General features: G+C 40.0%; 1 protein-coding gene across 1 annotated transcript in view; it reads right to left on the minus strand.

Annotated features, from left to right (window-relative positions):
- Window positions 1-7484: 7484 nt before the first annotated feature.
- Window positions 7485-16492, minus strand: part of LIX1 (limb and CNS expressed 1) — a 48361-nt gene continuing 39353 nt past the window's right edge. The window contains exons 5-6 of the mRNA XM_081231782.1: window positions 9598-9675; window positions 7485-7855 (exon numbers count right to left, since the gene is read on the minus strand). Of these exons, the coding sequence (XP_081087908.1) occupies window positions 7568-7855; window positions 9598-9675 (366 nt within the window). The 3' untranslated portion in view covers window positions 7485-7567. The remainder of the gene's footprint in view (window positions 7856-9597; window positions 9676-16492) is intronic.

The following is a 16492-nucleotide window of genomic DNA, read 5'->3' on the forward strand; positions in this document are numbered from 1 at the left end:
CATAACCCATGGGTCAGAGTGGAGCCATACTTCAGGTTTGCAAGTTGCTCAGTCATGAGCAGGCATAAACAAACTACCCAGGTCATTGCATTGTCCAGTTTTGCCACAATTGTTTTTAATTGTTGGGATCCACTGGGTTTTTTTTCTATTAAAATCATTAGCAGCCACTGGTAATGAAAGCCAGGGCCCACCAGAAATAGACCAGAGGAAATTTCCTGATTCTCTTGCATAGCAGCAATTCATCAGCACTGAAGGTATATGAAGTGTGGCTGCAGAGTAATGCCAGTGATCAGGCCTCTCCACACAGCAGAACCCTTACATATAAATGAGTGCCGTCCCCTTCAGAGCAGTCCTCAGAGAACCTGTATGCTTATTCCAGCGATGTGATTGGTCTGGAAACACTTTTGGATTTCCCCTCCAGGGGAAAATATTCTTTTGAACATCCTTAATGGTGACAAAATTTGTCCTTTGAGGGTGAATTTGATTTTTGGAAATGGTACAATGTATTCATAGTGAACATCTGTTGTTTTTGGTCTACCCGGAATCCTTTTCCCCAACTAATGGTTGGAGAGACTGCATTTCTTCTATTGTTCACTCAGTCTCTGAAGGCTCTTGAGGAGAAATAGTTTCAAAACTGCCTTGGGGTAGGCTGTGACAAAGTGAGAGAGTGGCGTGGACATATATACACTACCAAACGTAAAATAGATAGCTAGTGGGAAGCAGCCTCATAGCACAGGGAGATCAGGTCGGTGCTTTGTGACCACCTAGAGGGGTGAGACAGGGAGGGTGGGAGGGAGGGAGATGCAAGAGGAAAGAGATATGGGAACATGTGTATATGTATAACTGATTCACTTTGTTATAAAGCAGAAACTAACACACCATTGTAAAGCAATTATACTCCAATAAAGATGTTAAAAAAATTTTTTTTAATCTTAAAAACAAATAAATGCCTTGGGAAATGGCCACATTTTCCCTATATTGGTAACTGAACCCATATTTACCTGAGATGACTACTGCTCCCCTACTAGGTCCAAGTCATTTAGGTAGGATGGCTTCACCAGTAGTTCCAGGGGGCAGACATGTAACTCGGGTGATTGAGTCAACTGAAACACCACTGTGGCACTCGGCTCTGGAATTTGGATTTACACTGCTGGGAAGAGAATTTCTCATTCTGCTACGATGTAAGACTGAAACTGCTGGCCACCATCTTGCTGCTTTGTGGGGAGAGAGCCTGCTTAAAAATGGAGCCAACACAAAAGAAAGGAGATGTGAGAAATGAGCAATGATACACATGAATGTGCACATATGTACACATCTATATAATGAGAGAGATCAAGTCCTGGTTTGTGCTCCTGGATCCAGATGTACTTGGAGCAAAAAGTGTCCTGGGGCTTGTTTATGTCAATAAACTCCTCTTTTTGAGCCAATAAACTTCCCTTTTGCCTAGTAGGTTTGATTTTTGAGTTTCTGCCTTACTAATCCTGACTAATTAGTGACTCCTGACTAATCTGCTAGAACAGAGCCAGGTCTGATGAATGAATTAACTCATCAAGCAAGGAGTAAGCAAGGCACCAAGACACTGATGACAAATTTCTACTCAAGAAACATTCATTAAGTACCTGCTAAGTATTAGGCCTAATAGTCAAGATACTGAAATAAACTGTTCAGGATGGCAAGGTGCTTTCTGTTGACAAAAGAGACTGACTCTTTTTTCTCTGACAAAAGACTCCATTCCCAAGGAGAAGTCCGTGACAGAAATGTCTTTGGGAAAGACAGCACTCTTGAGCATTGTCAGAGCATGTTATTAGTTTCCCAAGGTGACTAATTTTTAAAGAAGACAACAATTATTTGAGGTTATGAATTCCATCTTCATTAAAATAGAATTCTATGTCCCTCTGTGGTCATACCTCCTGTGGAACATGAGAACACAGGAATTTCTATGTAGGGGGAGGAACAACATGATGGTTAGCACATAATACATAAATTTATTTCAAATTTGGGAAGGACTCCTGACTGGTTTGAGAGCTTACATTGGAGTGGAAGGAGCAGTGAGTGGGGAAAAGTTTAACTCTGTCACCAGTCCTAAGTCTAGTTTTCTTAGCAGCGTTTCTATTGCTTGAATAGGTTTTTCCTCATGTCAGCTTTCTTGGTCTATTCTTAGAATGAAAAGTCCAGGATAATCTAGAGTAATTTTGCTCTGAAATTAGTAAGGTGAGATTTCTTTGGCTGCAAAGTGTGATCCACTCAGGTAAAGAGTAAGTGAATTTACTGAAGGGTGCTTGGGCCAGCAGCTCTCATGGTTTCCTCGTGGGTCTCATGCTCTCACCTTTGACTTGTGTTTCTGCCTCTCCTTGCATCTGCTCTCAACACCAACCACGTCTCCTCTTTCTACTGACCAGCTTTCCTCTGCTGACTCAACATTCCTACTTCCTCATGACTTCAGCCTGCACAGCGCTCATGAACATGACCCTTCCAACTTCAGCTCCCAACTTGAACTGCCAAATTTCTTCCATGTTTCTTAGTTCACATTCCTGAGGGAGACAGACTGATCAGTACAGTTTGTGGTTTTGAGCCAGATTATCCAGAATCACTGGCTAGCTATGGGACATCCATGATCAGGATGGGGCAATACCATGTGGAGCCAAATGAGAACACCAAAGAAGCAGGAAACTTTAGGGGTATGGATGAGTACAATAATGCATTCCTGTTTCATGTGCTTGTGTCTTTCCCCACAGGACCTGCAAAGTGGCTTAGTGGCTGCCATTTTTAGGTCATCCAATGTTCCTGTTTCTAGTGATGTCAATTCTTAGAAATTTTCAAAGTGTTTGTTGGAAAGGCAGGAGAAAAGCACTTCTTCAGTAAGTCAGCAAGTAGAAGAAACCATGATCAGAAGAAGCAACAAGTGATGGCAGGGGGTGGGGTATTATCAAGCTAAATCTTGGGGTGGGGGGCAAAGAGGAAATAAGCGGACTATTTGGAGAACCAGTTTGAGACTAAGGAATATGCCCCCAGGAGGTAGGTCCCCAATAATATGCCCTAGACCCCCAGCTGCCCCTTATTCTATTCTCCCCTGCCCGCAACCTAGAGCATATTAGGTCCCATAAATCAATATTTAAGGTACCCTATTGTTTATACAAGCTAGTCTAGGAAACTGGCCACCATTTATGACCTTGCTCCTATAGAAGAATGCATCCTCAGGATTGAACAACTAACTGACTTACAAATGGACTTGTGACACGTAATTGCTGCTAAAATTGGGAACTGCCTATAAATAGATAGCAATCTGGGACTTTCACTTGGAAACCAACAATCACTAGAGAATCAACAGCTCGCAGGAAGAAGCTTCTGCTTCCCTTTCCCACAACCTACTTTGCTCCAATGAAGAAAGTGCTACCAGAGTTTAGTCAGGTTTAAAGAAGTGACTTTAACCATGAGCTAATAGAGATTTTCACGGTTTCTAGTAAAGGGATTAAAAGTAATTCCAAATGTTGGAGCCAAAGTGATAAAAAGAGTGGGAGCTCTTTTGGGAGAGAAAAGGCAGCTATATCTCTGCCCCTTCTGCTTCTCTCTAGTTTCCAGGAGGGGTAAAGAGGCAACCTTTCCCTCTCCCCTTTATTCCTTTCTGTGCTCTCCCTGCCAAGAGGCTAGTTATATCAGAAGGCCAGGGCTGTGCTGCCTACTAAAGAATGTGCTAGGTAGCTCTAGGCCAAAAGAACTCAAATTTAAGTGTGATCAAAAACACCTGATGGAGTGGTAAATAATCCAGACTCTCTCCTGGAATTTGGCCAGCAGGTCTGGGTGTGGCCCAGGAACTTGTACTTTTAAAGGATGATTCTGGGGCAGTTAGTTTGTGTATCATATTTGTGAAAGAAAGCCTGGACCCTGGAACAGAATCTGGCTCTCCTGCTAAGGTGTGTGTTTGTGCACGCACATGCACGCTTGCTCCGCATTAGTTCTGGGATCCAGGAAAGCCTCTTGCTCAAGCAAAAGGTTTTGCTCCTACCTAAATCCGAAGAGCTCAACATTTTGAATTTGGAGCCAATGCCAAGTTAAGTAACAGCTCCCACTAGTTAGGCCGTAGACCTCTGAGCCAAAACTTCTTGGGTAGAGCAGTGGTTCTCAACCTTGTGGTACATTCGAACTACCTGGGGAGCTTTAAAAAATACTGATGCCTGGGTCCCACTTCCAGAAAGTCTGATTTCATTGGTCTGGATGCAGTCTGGACAGTTAGGATCTTTTAAAGCTCTTTGGATATTTCTAATGGGCAGCCAAAGAAAACCACTGTAGTAGGGAAAATAATTTTCATTTTCCTGGAACCCTGGCTAAAAACAATCTCAATATTCACTCTTTAACATGGTGGACACCATAGAAGAAAGATTGATATTTGCATTTCTGCAAGGTAAAACAAAACAAAACAAAACACCAACAATATATAATAGATAATGTCTTGAATAGTGTTTACCTGTAAACATAGTCAAGGATAATAAAAATATTCTTAGTCTGGCTTCTTTTGTCCTTTGGCAAGAAAGAAAGGCATGGCATGATATAACTGAGAACTCTCTGAAGCATTTCAGAGATAAAGTCAACTACAACAATACTCCTGACTTCAAAAGCTTTCCCTAAAGAAACCGAAAGGTGTTAAACCTTTATGTTTTCTCTTTTTCCTGAGACCTAGCTGACCAGATTCATCGTTGATGTAGGTACAGCATTTCAGGAATATCTATGGCTTGATTCTTTTCATTTTCTAGAAATAGGTGAATGAATTTAACAGCAAACATATCAATGGACTATATCTTTTGAACAAATAGACAGCCAAATTCTGATCATTAGAGGAACAATGACTTTATTAAATCTGTAATATTCTAACATGTTCACACAAATTTAGTGACTAGTTTGCTTCAAGCTGTTTTTTTCATAACAATCTGGTGTATTGGGGTTTTGTGAGAATTAAACTATCTCTTGTCAAAATACAGTACATTTCTGTATTTAAGGATGATGACATTTATCTTAGAGATAGGTTAATGGAACGATGTCTGAGTTAGTTGGATCCCTGCTGAAAAGCTTAAGAAACTGTAAGTATGTGCTCAAAATTACGAGTTCTAAACTGGGGGTCCTTGGACAGAGCAATCTATGGATTTTGGGGAGGTCCACATATGCTCTGAAACAGTTTGTGTAATTTTGTATGTATATGCTTCATTCTATTTTCCTAGGAGAAGGTCCATAGCTTCTATCAGATTCTCAAAGAGTTTATAACCACAAAAGGTTAAGACACATAGCTCCATATATTTAAATAGAGAATCCTCCACTCTAGGCCCCTTCAACACAGTGTGCTATTGAGAACAAGATATAGAAATTGAAAAATAATAATAACCTACTTTGCTCTTCAACCCTGCTCTTCTCAGGGCCAGGATTATAGACATTTATGTGATGTACTGACAGCCATTAGGTCTTAGCTGAAACTAATTTGCCATAAATGAGCATCAAAGGGAGCAGCAGTGGCAAAGATTCTGACTTTTGCTTCTTTTCCTGAAACTTCCCTACCATTGCAGGAAGAGTAGGCAGTTTTGACCAGCCAGGAAAAGCTGATAGTGGCCAAGACAGAACCTCTGCTTTCAGTGTACAGAATGGGTACAGTTTTCTACTTGCAGGGCAGAGAATACATTTAATATTTCCCCAGCTGATTCCTGTTCCTGCATCTAATTAGATGGTGTCAGCTTGAGTTGGTCATTGTTAAAGGCTGCAAATGCAGTACAGATGTACCTACCTTTAATCACACCCAACATGGGAAGTTGTGGCTTTTCTGAAATGATAAAGAGTAATGACTTTATGAAAAAATTACTTTAAATAGGAAGTAATTTAATTTTAAAATTTATTCAAATTATAAATATTAATTCTAATTCCTGTTCGGAAATTTCTTCTAGGTGACGTTTAGCCTCATTATGGGGAAAAATGTGATTTTTTTTGTTAAAACAATATTTTAAATAAAATTTATCTAATATTATATAGCATTACTTTTTCAAGACATTTGAGTAGGGCAGATATATAGCTAAATTTTCCCCTGATGTGAAAAATATGATGTATGAAGTTAATTTTTTATTAACAAGGCTAATTCCAAAATATATGCTCAGCATATAGTACTCAGTATACAGTTTTATGGGGATTCAAGGAGTGACAATTAGCACTGTAGATATTTAGATATGAAGCTAAACTCACATTTTTGTAAACTTTAATGTAATTATAATGGTTTTAGCTTTCATGAAACTTAATGTGCATTTGCCTAAACAAGAAGAAAAAGAAACCTTATTTAAAATTGAGAAAACTGTTTTCTTAAATTTCAATTATTGGAGTAAATGCAAGATAATCCTTTCCATGTTAAAAATAGGGAAATACTTGTAAGTGTTTAAAATTGACTCTGCTGCCATTCTTAAATCTGAGTGACCAGGAACCATCTAAAAATTGGTTTCTATTTGCTTTTGGTTTTCCAATCTGTTGATTGATCCGAGCCATTTTGAAAAAGAGATGGCAATGTTTTATCCCTTCTTTAAAGAAGATTCCAGTAATTTAAACTGAAAAATGACACTACGTTTGAGCTACTGGTGGCTTAAGTTCTTGAACAATAACAAAGACAGCTAATAATTCCCTTTCTCTAATGCATGAGAAACAAATCAAATGTGAATATAAGCATTGTTAAATGCTAATGATTTTTCAAAATGTTTTAACCTTTGAAATGACAGTAACTTTCTCCATTATAGATATATGACAGAAGTGGCAGAAATAAAAATAAATCAATTAATCTATTTGCAGATTAAAAATGCACATGACATTGCAGGACTCATAAAAATTGGATATTAATTCTTCTTGAGGAATACAAGTGAGGGTACTATCCTGGGTGACATTTATCCCCATATGGAAGAGTGGATTGAAAAAAAATTTTATTACTATAACATTTTAAGCCACATCACATTTATATAGTATTTTCATACTATTACCAGTTCAATATCTTTGATAGTGGGATGTCCAGATAAAATCCTCACTGAAGTTTTGGATTACACCTAGTAGAGTGTAAGTAATCTTGTAGCATACAAAGCTTAGGAAGAAACTCTGACCCCTGGATATTTTTTAAAAGAATCCATATTGTTTATTTAATCCCAAGTATTTTTTAATTGCTATCATGCTATTTTCCCCAGTCCTGGCTGGTGTTCTTTTCAGGGATGCTACATTGACCCATTCTTTTAAACAACATATATAATCTAGCAAGGCACATGTCAACAAGGCTTCAGGTTGAAGTCAGGCCTGGAAAATATTTTTAAAGCAATCCTGTCTCCATCCTTTCAGTCTGAGGTGGAACTATTGAGAGTGTGATGGGAAAATTGCATTGAGTGACATGTTGGGTCCTGTAAGGGTCCTGCTACTCTGAGATTCTATGAATGGAATGGGTGGGGAGAATTAGTACAGCCTTCAGGCAGCATCTATAGCTTCTAAAGCCTCTGATGACCTCCTTCAATGAGCTTCTTAATGTTACAGTCTGGCCTCTGCCCGCCTTGGGGGCAGCTGGGACCTGGCCTTGTTAGTGATAGCTGCAAAGGGCCGTGAGGCTCAACTGATCATCACTGGGTGAGGAAGTGTCAGGATCACTGTAGATCTGAGTCAGGGCTAAACTCAGGATTTCTTTCTTTTCTTTGTAAAAACGTAGTTCTTGTCCTGCTTTCCTGGCTTCCTCCAACTCCCTCAGGGCCATTCGCAGCTCTTGGGAGAGAATTCCTGGTGACTCCCGCTCCTTCATGATCCAGTCCAGGGCCATGTGGCTGCGCATCTTTTCATCTAGGGAATACTGGGAATAGTAGGAGATGACTTCCTGGGAGCCAAGAAACAAAGTCCAGAGTGTCAGTAAAGAGCAACAAAGGTACCTGGGCTCATGGCCTTCTGACGCCTCCTTTCCTGTGCCTCCACTACCCCCAACACACCCGCAGGGGTTCTACCAATAACCAAACCTCTCTGATGTTCACCAAACGAAGCCAAATCTCAGGACACACCTCTTAAATGAAATAGAGGGCTAAGCTGGTACACAAAGTAGGGTCACCCCAGGTTGAATCAAAACACTACCACCAGGAATGACCCAATAATGTTCACAGAACAGAGCTCTGACCTTGCTAGAAAATGTCTTCCTTTGAAAATGCATTCCTATAACAATTGGTTTGAACATTATCTCATTCACTGAACTCTTCTGCTCAGCATTATCTCCTTTAGCAAGATAGAGAGGGAAACAATTATATGGAAGGATTCGGACAGAACTGGGTATGGTCACACCCATTGCAGAAAGCAGGGAGTTTTGAATCAGGACAAGACTTAGACACCAGAGAATCAACTTCCTAACTGCTATGTTGTTAGCTTAAGGAAGATGACAGACTGAATGGCTCCCAGAAACTATGGGAAGAACCTTAAAAATGTATTATGGAATATAGGTATTATCATCATTGATATCATAATGGCACATTCATGTACATTGTCTCTCACTTTCTCCAAATAATTAAAAATTTGTCACTATCTGTCAATTCTCATGTTTAAAATTTGCCAATACATTGTAACATCATGTATAAGTTTGATGGATGCACTTTAAGAAGATCTTGTGGAGGGGATGCATTGTTTACTTTTATTTTCAAGAACATATGGTATTTATTTATGACCTTAACAAATTAAAAACAATCATGGAAAAGTGTTTATAACCAACCCAGCATATTTCAAAGGCTTTTTATTAAATCAAAGGAAAAGAAAAAAACAGCCAAAGCCATTGTCAGCTACTCATTTCTTTTCCATCTTTGACATTTTGAAAGCCAGGCTTTCTAAGCAAAGAACAACTAAAAACTCCTGGGGCTGCAGTGCATGGAAAACTCTTACATCCACCCTCATATTGCTGACTAGTAGAGGCTCTGTTTCTCATACAAATTCCTGTTAGCAAACTCTCAAAACAAACTACCATCTTCAAAGTCTAACGGGGTAAAGGAAGAATAAATCTTGAGGGATAGTAGGTGAGAACCATTAAGTGCATGGGAGGGGGGGTTGTCTTTGCTACTAAAAAAAGGGAGAAGGATGTTTTTTATAGGTAGCAAAGGAATAGTGAAACCATGTCTCTGAAAAGTAAAGAAGAAACTTCCAAACCAAAAAACGGGAGCGACTGAAATACCAGGTTGTCCACCTTTACAATCATTTCTGTTGCCCCTTAAGGACATTTGGTGGGGATGAGAAAAATCCTCCTGCTACACAACCAACTCTACCTGTTCTCAGTGAGGAGGTTCAGAAGCAGTGCAGACTCACATTTCTTTCTGCCTTGAAGAGTGGGAGAGGGCACACATTCAGTAGGCAGGACAGGTGCATAGAGTAGATTCAGTATTTGACTTAGAAACTAAGTCTGTCTTAATGATCCCTTCATACTGGTATTCAGTACAGGTATCTAAATAAGGCCTAGGCCCAGCCAACATTCTTCTTAGTGTGCATTTTTGGTCAGTCCCTGCTGCAACTGGACTGATACATATCCTGGAAGATGACAAGCCGTCTGCTCAGTCCATACAAAGCAAACCTGTTTTTATTGGAAAATCTCACCTGTCGGGAACACTTTGTTTCACGAAGGGCTTTTAGGCTTCCATTCCAGTGCAATAGTTGGAAAATGGTCATAAGCTCCTATAAAACCCAAATACCTGTCATTAGTCTCAAAGCAGAAATGTGAAGGAAAGTGCCTCAGTGATTGCTGAGCAGGGCATAACTCTGATCCCCAACTATACTGGGGAAATAGAATATACAGTACTGTCAGAACACTTTGAGACTTTTCAAATACCACAGTCCTAGGCTTTCAGAGCATTTTTCCTTCCCTCCCCTGCTATTTGGCACAAATTATTAAATAATTGACAAATACCTTTCAACATTAAAATACATATGCTCTAACAATTATACACCGAAGAAATTATGTAAATATACCAGCACATCTTAGAATAATGTACAGGCAAGGCTATTCATTGCATCACTTTTTAAAACTGACCAAGACTGGGAATATTTTAAATGTTCATTTTTAAAGGAATGGTTAAATAAAATATCATCCTAAAGTGTAGCAGAATACGGTACCCCCAAATATGCCACTTGGGTATATTGATTATTTTGAGCTGTAAATACTTAAAAAACTGCAAAGAGGCTTTCTCTGAACTCCCCTTATCTGCCTAAAGACAGATCCTCCAAAAGGAACACAATTGTCATAAATCCCCTCCTCAAGAGTTGCATCAACCAGGGAAGATTGACTCTTATCACAGAAGCAGAAACTAAAGTCCATTCCACACCCAGACAAACTTTGTCACAAGCTATCATAGCTCCCATCTATTCTTCTAAGGGCCCATTCTTCTTTCTTAAAGATTATTTAAGGCCTGAGAGGCCTATATCCCCTCTCCCCTTTCCCTATTAAGATGGTATTCAATCCTGAATTCAAGCCACCTTGTGGAGGTACTCATTTTTCCCTGGGTACCTCTCACATATACATAAAGTGTACTTCTGTTTTTCTCTTCTTCATCTGTCTTTTATTACAGGGGCCTCAGCTAAGAACTCAGAAGGGCAGAAGGAAAATGATTCCTCCTCCCTACAACACATTCATGCTACCAAATATGCTGCAATCACAAAGCATGAGAAGGCTCTCTAGTTCTAATATAAAGAGTCTCTATGAGGTGTTGTTAAGTTAAAAGCAAAGTGTCCAACATGTACACTGTGTGCTACTATTTGATTAAAAAGAATAGGAGATGCCTATAAATATTTGCTTATAAATGCCTAGAAGAGTTCTGGCAAGATACAAAAGAATCTGGTAACATGAGTTGCCTCTGGGGAGAAAAAAAGAGGGAGACCTTTCTCTGACATTCTTTGCACCTTTTGAATCATGTGACAATATTAGGTATTAAGGAAAACAATTTAAATATACTGGACAAACATATAATGGACAAACTACAGAAACTGTAAAAAACCCCTAAGTTTATAAATTCAGTCAAGAAAATGCATTAAAATATGGACAATAAGGTTGAACTAACATTAAAACTCGCCCATAGTTTTCACATTCAATGGCTAGGGCTGAGCACAGCATTAAGCCTTTCTATCAGCATCATCCTTTCCCTGCATGATACCCAGGGTAAGCTAATGTGTATTCAACATACTGAAGATTTTATTTTCCTAATCGTATTAGGATTTGCAGTCTTCCATTGAAGTTACCTGCATTTTTTTTTTCTTTTTTGACCAGAGAAACATCTACTGTGGATTAGTAGTACAAACCACAACCACATAATTGTTAGAAAATAACAATACAATTAAGGAACTTCCTGGTCATGAAGCTAGTTATGGAAACTTAACACTTAGACAGATGTCTTATGCCCATTCAAAAAAAGTGGACTTTTATTGTCTTTACATCTGCTTGCTCTGGAAAACGCTTTCACTATGAAAATCAGGAGACACAAAGTCACTCTGAGATTCCAGTTATCTTAAAATTATGAGGTAAAATTTAAAGTGATAAGATCATCAGAAAAAATAGCACTATTCTCAGGTCTATAACTGCCATTAGAATGTAATGCTTTTCTTCTTTTCAGTTTGGGATACAGTTTGGGATTTTGTGTATGTACTACTGCACAGTAAGCACCCCAAGAACCCAGAGAGACCTTAGTAAAAGCAAAACCATGTCTTTCCATTAATTAAAATATGACATGGACACCAGCTGAGCTATGCCTCCTGCCCCAAACACTGACCCCACCGTCTGCCCAGGGTCCTAGGTCCAGTGTCTGGGTAACCCACCCCTCTTATGCTAATTTGGAAAAGTGAGAGTGGTTTGTTCCATAACCAAATCTTGCCTAATCTGGATCTCACCACTATGCTTCTTATCAAAGTAACCCCACTGGGGCTTCCCTGGTGGTGCAGTGGTTGAGAGTCCGCCTGCCGATGCAGGGGACACGGGTTCGTGCCCCGGTCTGGGAGGATCCCGTGTGCCACGGAGCGGCTGGGCCTGTGAGCCATGGCTGCTGCGCCTGCGCATCCAGAGCCTGTGCTCTGCAACGGGAAAGGCCCGCATACCGCAAAAAAAAAAAAAAAAAAAGTAACCCCAGTAACTGAGGAAGATAAATTTGTGCTGCCCTTCTTACCGTACCCTCAAGCCTACTCAGTGAATGCTTTGCAGCCATAAAAATGAATAGGAATGTTCTTTTGGTTCTGATATGGAATAGTCTCTACCATGTTACAGGAGGGACAATATTTACAAATAGGATATTTTGTCTTATATTTTTTCTTAAGACCCCACTTAAATTTTGTATTCTATTGTTTGCACATTTTTTTAAAAGAAGAAAATAAATATGACTCCACTCTTTCCCCACCCAATCTTCATGTAAAGCTGACAACCCAGAAAGATATACTGAGTTTATTCTGTGGCTTCCAATAGCCCTCTTGGCATTGTCCTTGCATCCTTTTGGCCCAGTTTGAGAAACAGCCTATTGCCAACAGAGCTCTTAATTCCATCCTCTGACAATTGTTGCCTTAGTAATATATTTTTCTTCCAATGTCCTCTCAGCTATTATTCTTATCTGTGCACTAAGCCCCCCATCCAGATAAATTTCTTTCATGCCACTCAGCAGTCCTCCTAAGACTTCAGAACCCACAATTCTGTGAACAGAACCAGAAATCTTTCCCATGTGCCTTGGCAACCTACATCTCTCAAAAACTTCCCCACAGAGACCTGAACTGTTTCTGCCTGCAAGAAGAGGATCATCCTCCTCCTCACCTCCCAAATTTCTGTTCTATCACCAAGCAGTTTTTCCCTCTGCAGTAATACAACTGCCTCTTCTTCACTGTTGCTCTTGTTCCTAAAATCCCCCAGGAAAGATAATCTTCTGTCTGCCTTCTGACCTTATGTCCTGATCTAGTTCTTGCTCTCCTCTCTGGAGATATGACTCTCACCATCGTCATATAAAGTATATTGAAATATTTCCACATTCTTCCTGTCCCATCTCTTTATTTCCCCTCATATGACCAAGTTCACTATCTTCAGATCTTCCTGAAGCTGTATGAGTCCTGGGCTCAACCCCAGGCAATCCTTCTGTGCCTCACATTGATTCCATTGGAAATCCTTGCATTATGGCAGACTGGCAAGGAGAGGGTAACCAGGGACTTCTGTGAGGATTCGTTTCATCGTTTCACCATGACTCTTCACTGTCTGGTCTTCACAGCCTCATTTTCTACCTGTCGAAGCCCTATCACTTTGAAGGAAGTCTGTTTGGTGATCTACCTGTCCTGCTCCTTCCTCACTGAAGTCTTTGTACTGTTTGTTACATGGGCTGATCTAGAAGCCTGAGTCAACTGGGTGGGCTGACAGATAAACAAGAAGCTGGCCTAGAGGTGGGGCTGGGACTAGGGTGAGGTGAGTCAAGAAAGATTTAAGGTACGTCATACAAGTTCAGGGTCTTTTATTTAAAATTCTGTCTTTATTTAAAATTTGGATGTTTTGTTTGTTATGAAGTTTTGCACATTTATTTTGAGTTTTTAAAATACTGCATTATAATATTATTTGCCTTGATTACTGAATTTTTTGACACTCCTTTAAATTTTGTACCCGACTTCAATGCCTAACTCTTCTTACCCTAGTCTGGACCCTTCTGGGGATTTGTCTCAGGGACAAGGCTGGCTTCACGAGGTTGTGATCTGTGCAGTCAGAGGCTCTGAGCTTGGTTTAGTGCTCCGCTGTCTTGAAACTCTTAGTAATTTTTGAATAAAAGGCCCTGAACTTTCATTCTGCACTGGCCCCATAAATTATGTAGCCAGTCCCCTTCAGCAAAGTAAATTTAAAATTGAATGGTGAATCAAGCCCTGCGTTTTCTTTCTCTTCAAGGAAATTGCAGTTGTAGCTTTCATTCTACAGCTTTTCTGGTTCATTTTGTCATTCATTAAATTTAAACCAACAACAACTGGGCTCTGTCCTCACAGTGCTTCCTAGTGTTGCCTCCTATAAGAAACAATGTTTGGCCTCCCAGCTACTCCCCGGGGAGAAAATGTACACTGCTTCTCTCTGGAACTCTGTCTGGGAGACTGGCTTGGTTCTGTGATTCATCAGAAATAAGAAAAACAAACAGTGTAAATGGAGAACTTGAAAAACAGGTGGGCACAATCTCCCCACCCAAGAGAATAGATTTAAGAGGAAATTTGTTTATGGGATGAGGTTTTAAAAGGCGACCTGGAGAATTTAGCAAAGATGTAAATAAACAACTCATCTTTGGACTGCATTAGGCTTCAGAATAAATATATTAACCAGCTTCAGTCAAAGTCTGCCTTGAATCTGACCTTGACAAGACCCAGTGGCCATCCCACCCCCCAAACATCAGGCAGTTTTCTCTATGGTGAGGGGCAAGGCTACCTTAAACAGGCATCTCAGCCTCCCTCCCACGAAGTGAAGGTAAGCAGAAGCATATATCATGTTTCCTCTGAGCGCTGCCTCCTTGATGGCCCCCCGAAAGCCTGCAGGCAGTCAGGAGACACCAGTCTTGTTTTTATACGGTATAGTCATCCATAGCTAGATACAAACACACATCTATTACCCACCAGGGGTACTGAATTGCTGTGTTGACTGCAAACAGCCCAGGTCTGTGGTCAATTCCCATTATGTGCAGAAACAAGCTGATGCATTTAACCCAGGCCACCAAGGAATGTGTAGGAACCCAGCAGGCAACCTGGAGCTGGCGGAAGGAAGAGGGATGTGCTTCATGGCCCTCCTCCTGGGTTGCCAGAATCCCTACTGGGAGGAGGGAGTTTGGATTTTTCCTGCCCTCACATCTTCCTCTTCCTTTGTCCCTCATCCAGCACCCAGCCTCCATTTTGAGAATTTATGAAGCATTTCCACAGTATGATTCAAATTATTATTTCATGTATTTAAATACCTTACTACACAGACCACACAGAAAACATGCAGCCCGTAGCAAGGCAATTAAAGTACTACTAAAAGATGGTTTGAGTACAGCCTTTCATAGTCCTTGGATAGAATTTTAAGAATTAAAAAAAAAAAATCTTGCCTTCCCTATATTTGGCAGACTCACCCACTGTGTTAAAAAATCATTCTTGATTTTTCTGAAAATAGCTACTAAATCCTATACAAGCCAGGCAACATTCATTGTATAATAAAAGAAGTACAGTATTTTTCTGTCAGGGTTGAGGGGGGAGGAATTAACATAAATGAGATTCTTCCTTGGGGAATCACCATGCTAAATGTTTTATAAATGTCATATTATATATGCCCCACAAAAAGCCTACACAATGGGCATCATGATGCTTATTTTGTAGATGGGAAAACTGAGTCTCAGAATGGTTGAGCTCACAGGTGGCAAGTGGTAGCACAGTCTTTACATGTAGGTCTGTATGGTTTTTTAAAGTTTGTGTCCCTTCTCTTGTGTCATGCTCTTCCCTTTTATTTTTTTTCTCTGTTTGACTTTAGATTGTTATGGAAGATTAAAAAAACAAAAAACAAAAAACAAAAAAAACTTGACAGTTCCACTCTTTTATTCTATAGCAAGGTCCCTGAAACATTTAATGCAGGGGAACTACCTTGTCCTCATGTAAAGCCTTCAGGTTAGATAAAGTTGTCAAGGGAATCCATCTGGTAGCCTCTGGCATTTCAAATGAAGCAGTCCTTCTTCAGAAATATATATAATAACAGTTGTCAGCTTTCACTGAGCATTAACCATATGCCAGGAACTGTTCTGGACTTCCTATGTGGTCCCATTTAGTCTTCACAATGGCACAGTGAGGTAGCACCACTACTATTATTGCTACTATTATTCTTCCTGATTTACGTACAAACGAGGAAACAGATTTAGAGATGAGCAGCTGAGCCCACTCCCAAGCCTGGGCTCAGAACCACTGAGCTGCTGCATGCCCCTGTCTACACCAGAAGGTGAGCTTCAAGGTCTCTTCCAAACTAAGACAAGCAACATCAAAGGTCAGGGAGACCACAACAACTTAAGGAGAAACCTGGATGACTGAGATCTTCCTAGGGCAGGGTGAAGAAAGAGTATTTTGTGTCAATCAAATGAGACAGTGATGAGGAAAATTACTGGTTTTTAAAAATGGGCAGGTGGGACATATCCACCTGAGAAATGGCTATGCCATTGTAGTCAGGAAAAGAGTTTGAAAGGTACCAAAGATGGTATTTGGAAGGTGGTGGCTTCAGGGCTCAACTGTAATACCACTGTAAATTATACCATGATGAACATTTGTGTCCATAAAACTTTATATTCTGACTGCTTCTTGGAATCTAACCTAAAAAAATAGAAATCTTGGCGGGTAAAGTCTCCTCATTATAACATTGCATATTGATTCCTACTGGCATTGATGTATATGGATGGTCAACTGTATTCATGTTTAATTTTTTAGAGAGTACACTTTTCATTCTCAATAACTTCTGAAGTTTTGTCCGCCCAGCCCAATATAGGATAATAGGAGTGTGAAC

Source organism: Mesoplodon bidens (genome assembly GCF_964165515.1).
Source record: "Mesoplodon bidens genome assembly, chromosome: 4".
In the NCBI taxonomy this organism is placed as follows: domain Eukaryota; kingdom Metazoa; phylum Chordata; class Mammalia; order Artiodactyla; family Ziphiidae; genus Mesoplodon; species Mesoplodon bidens.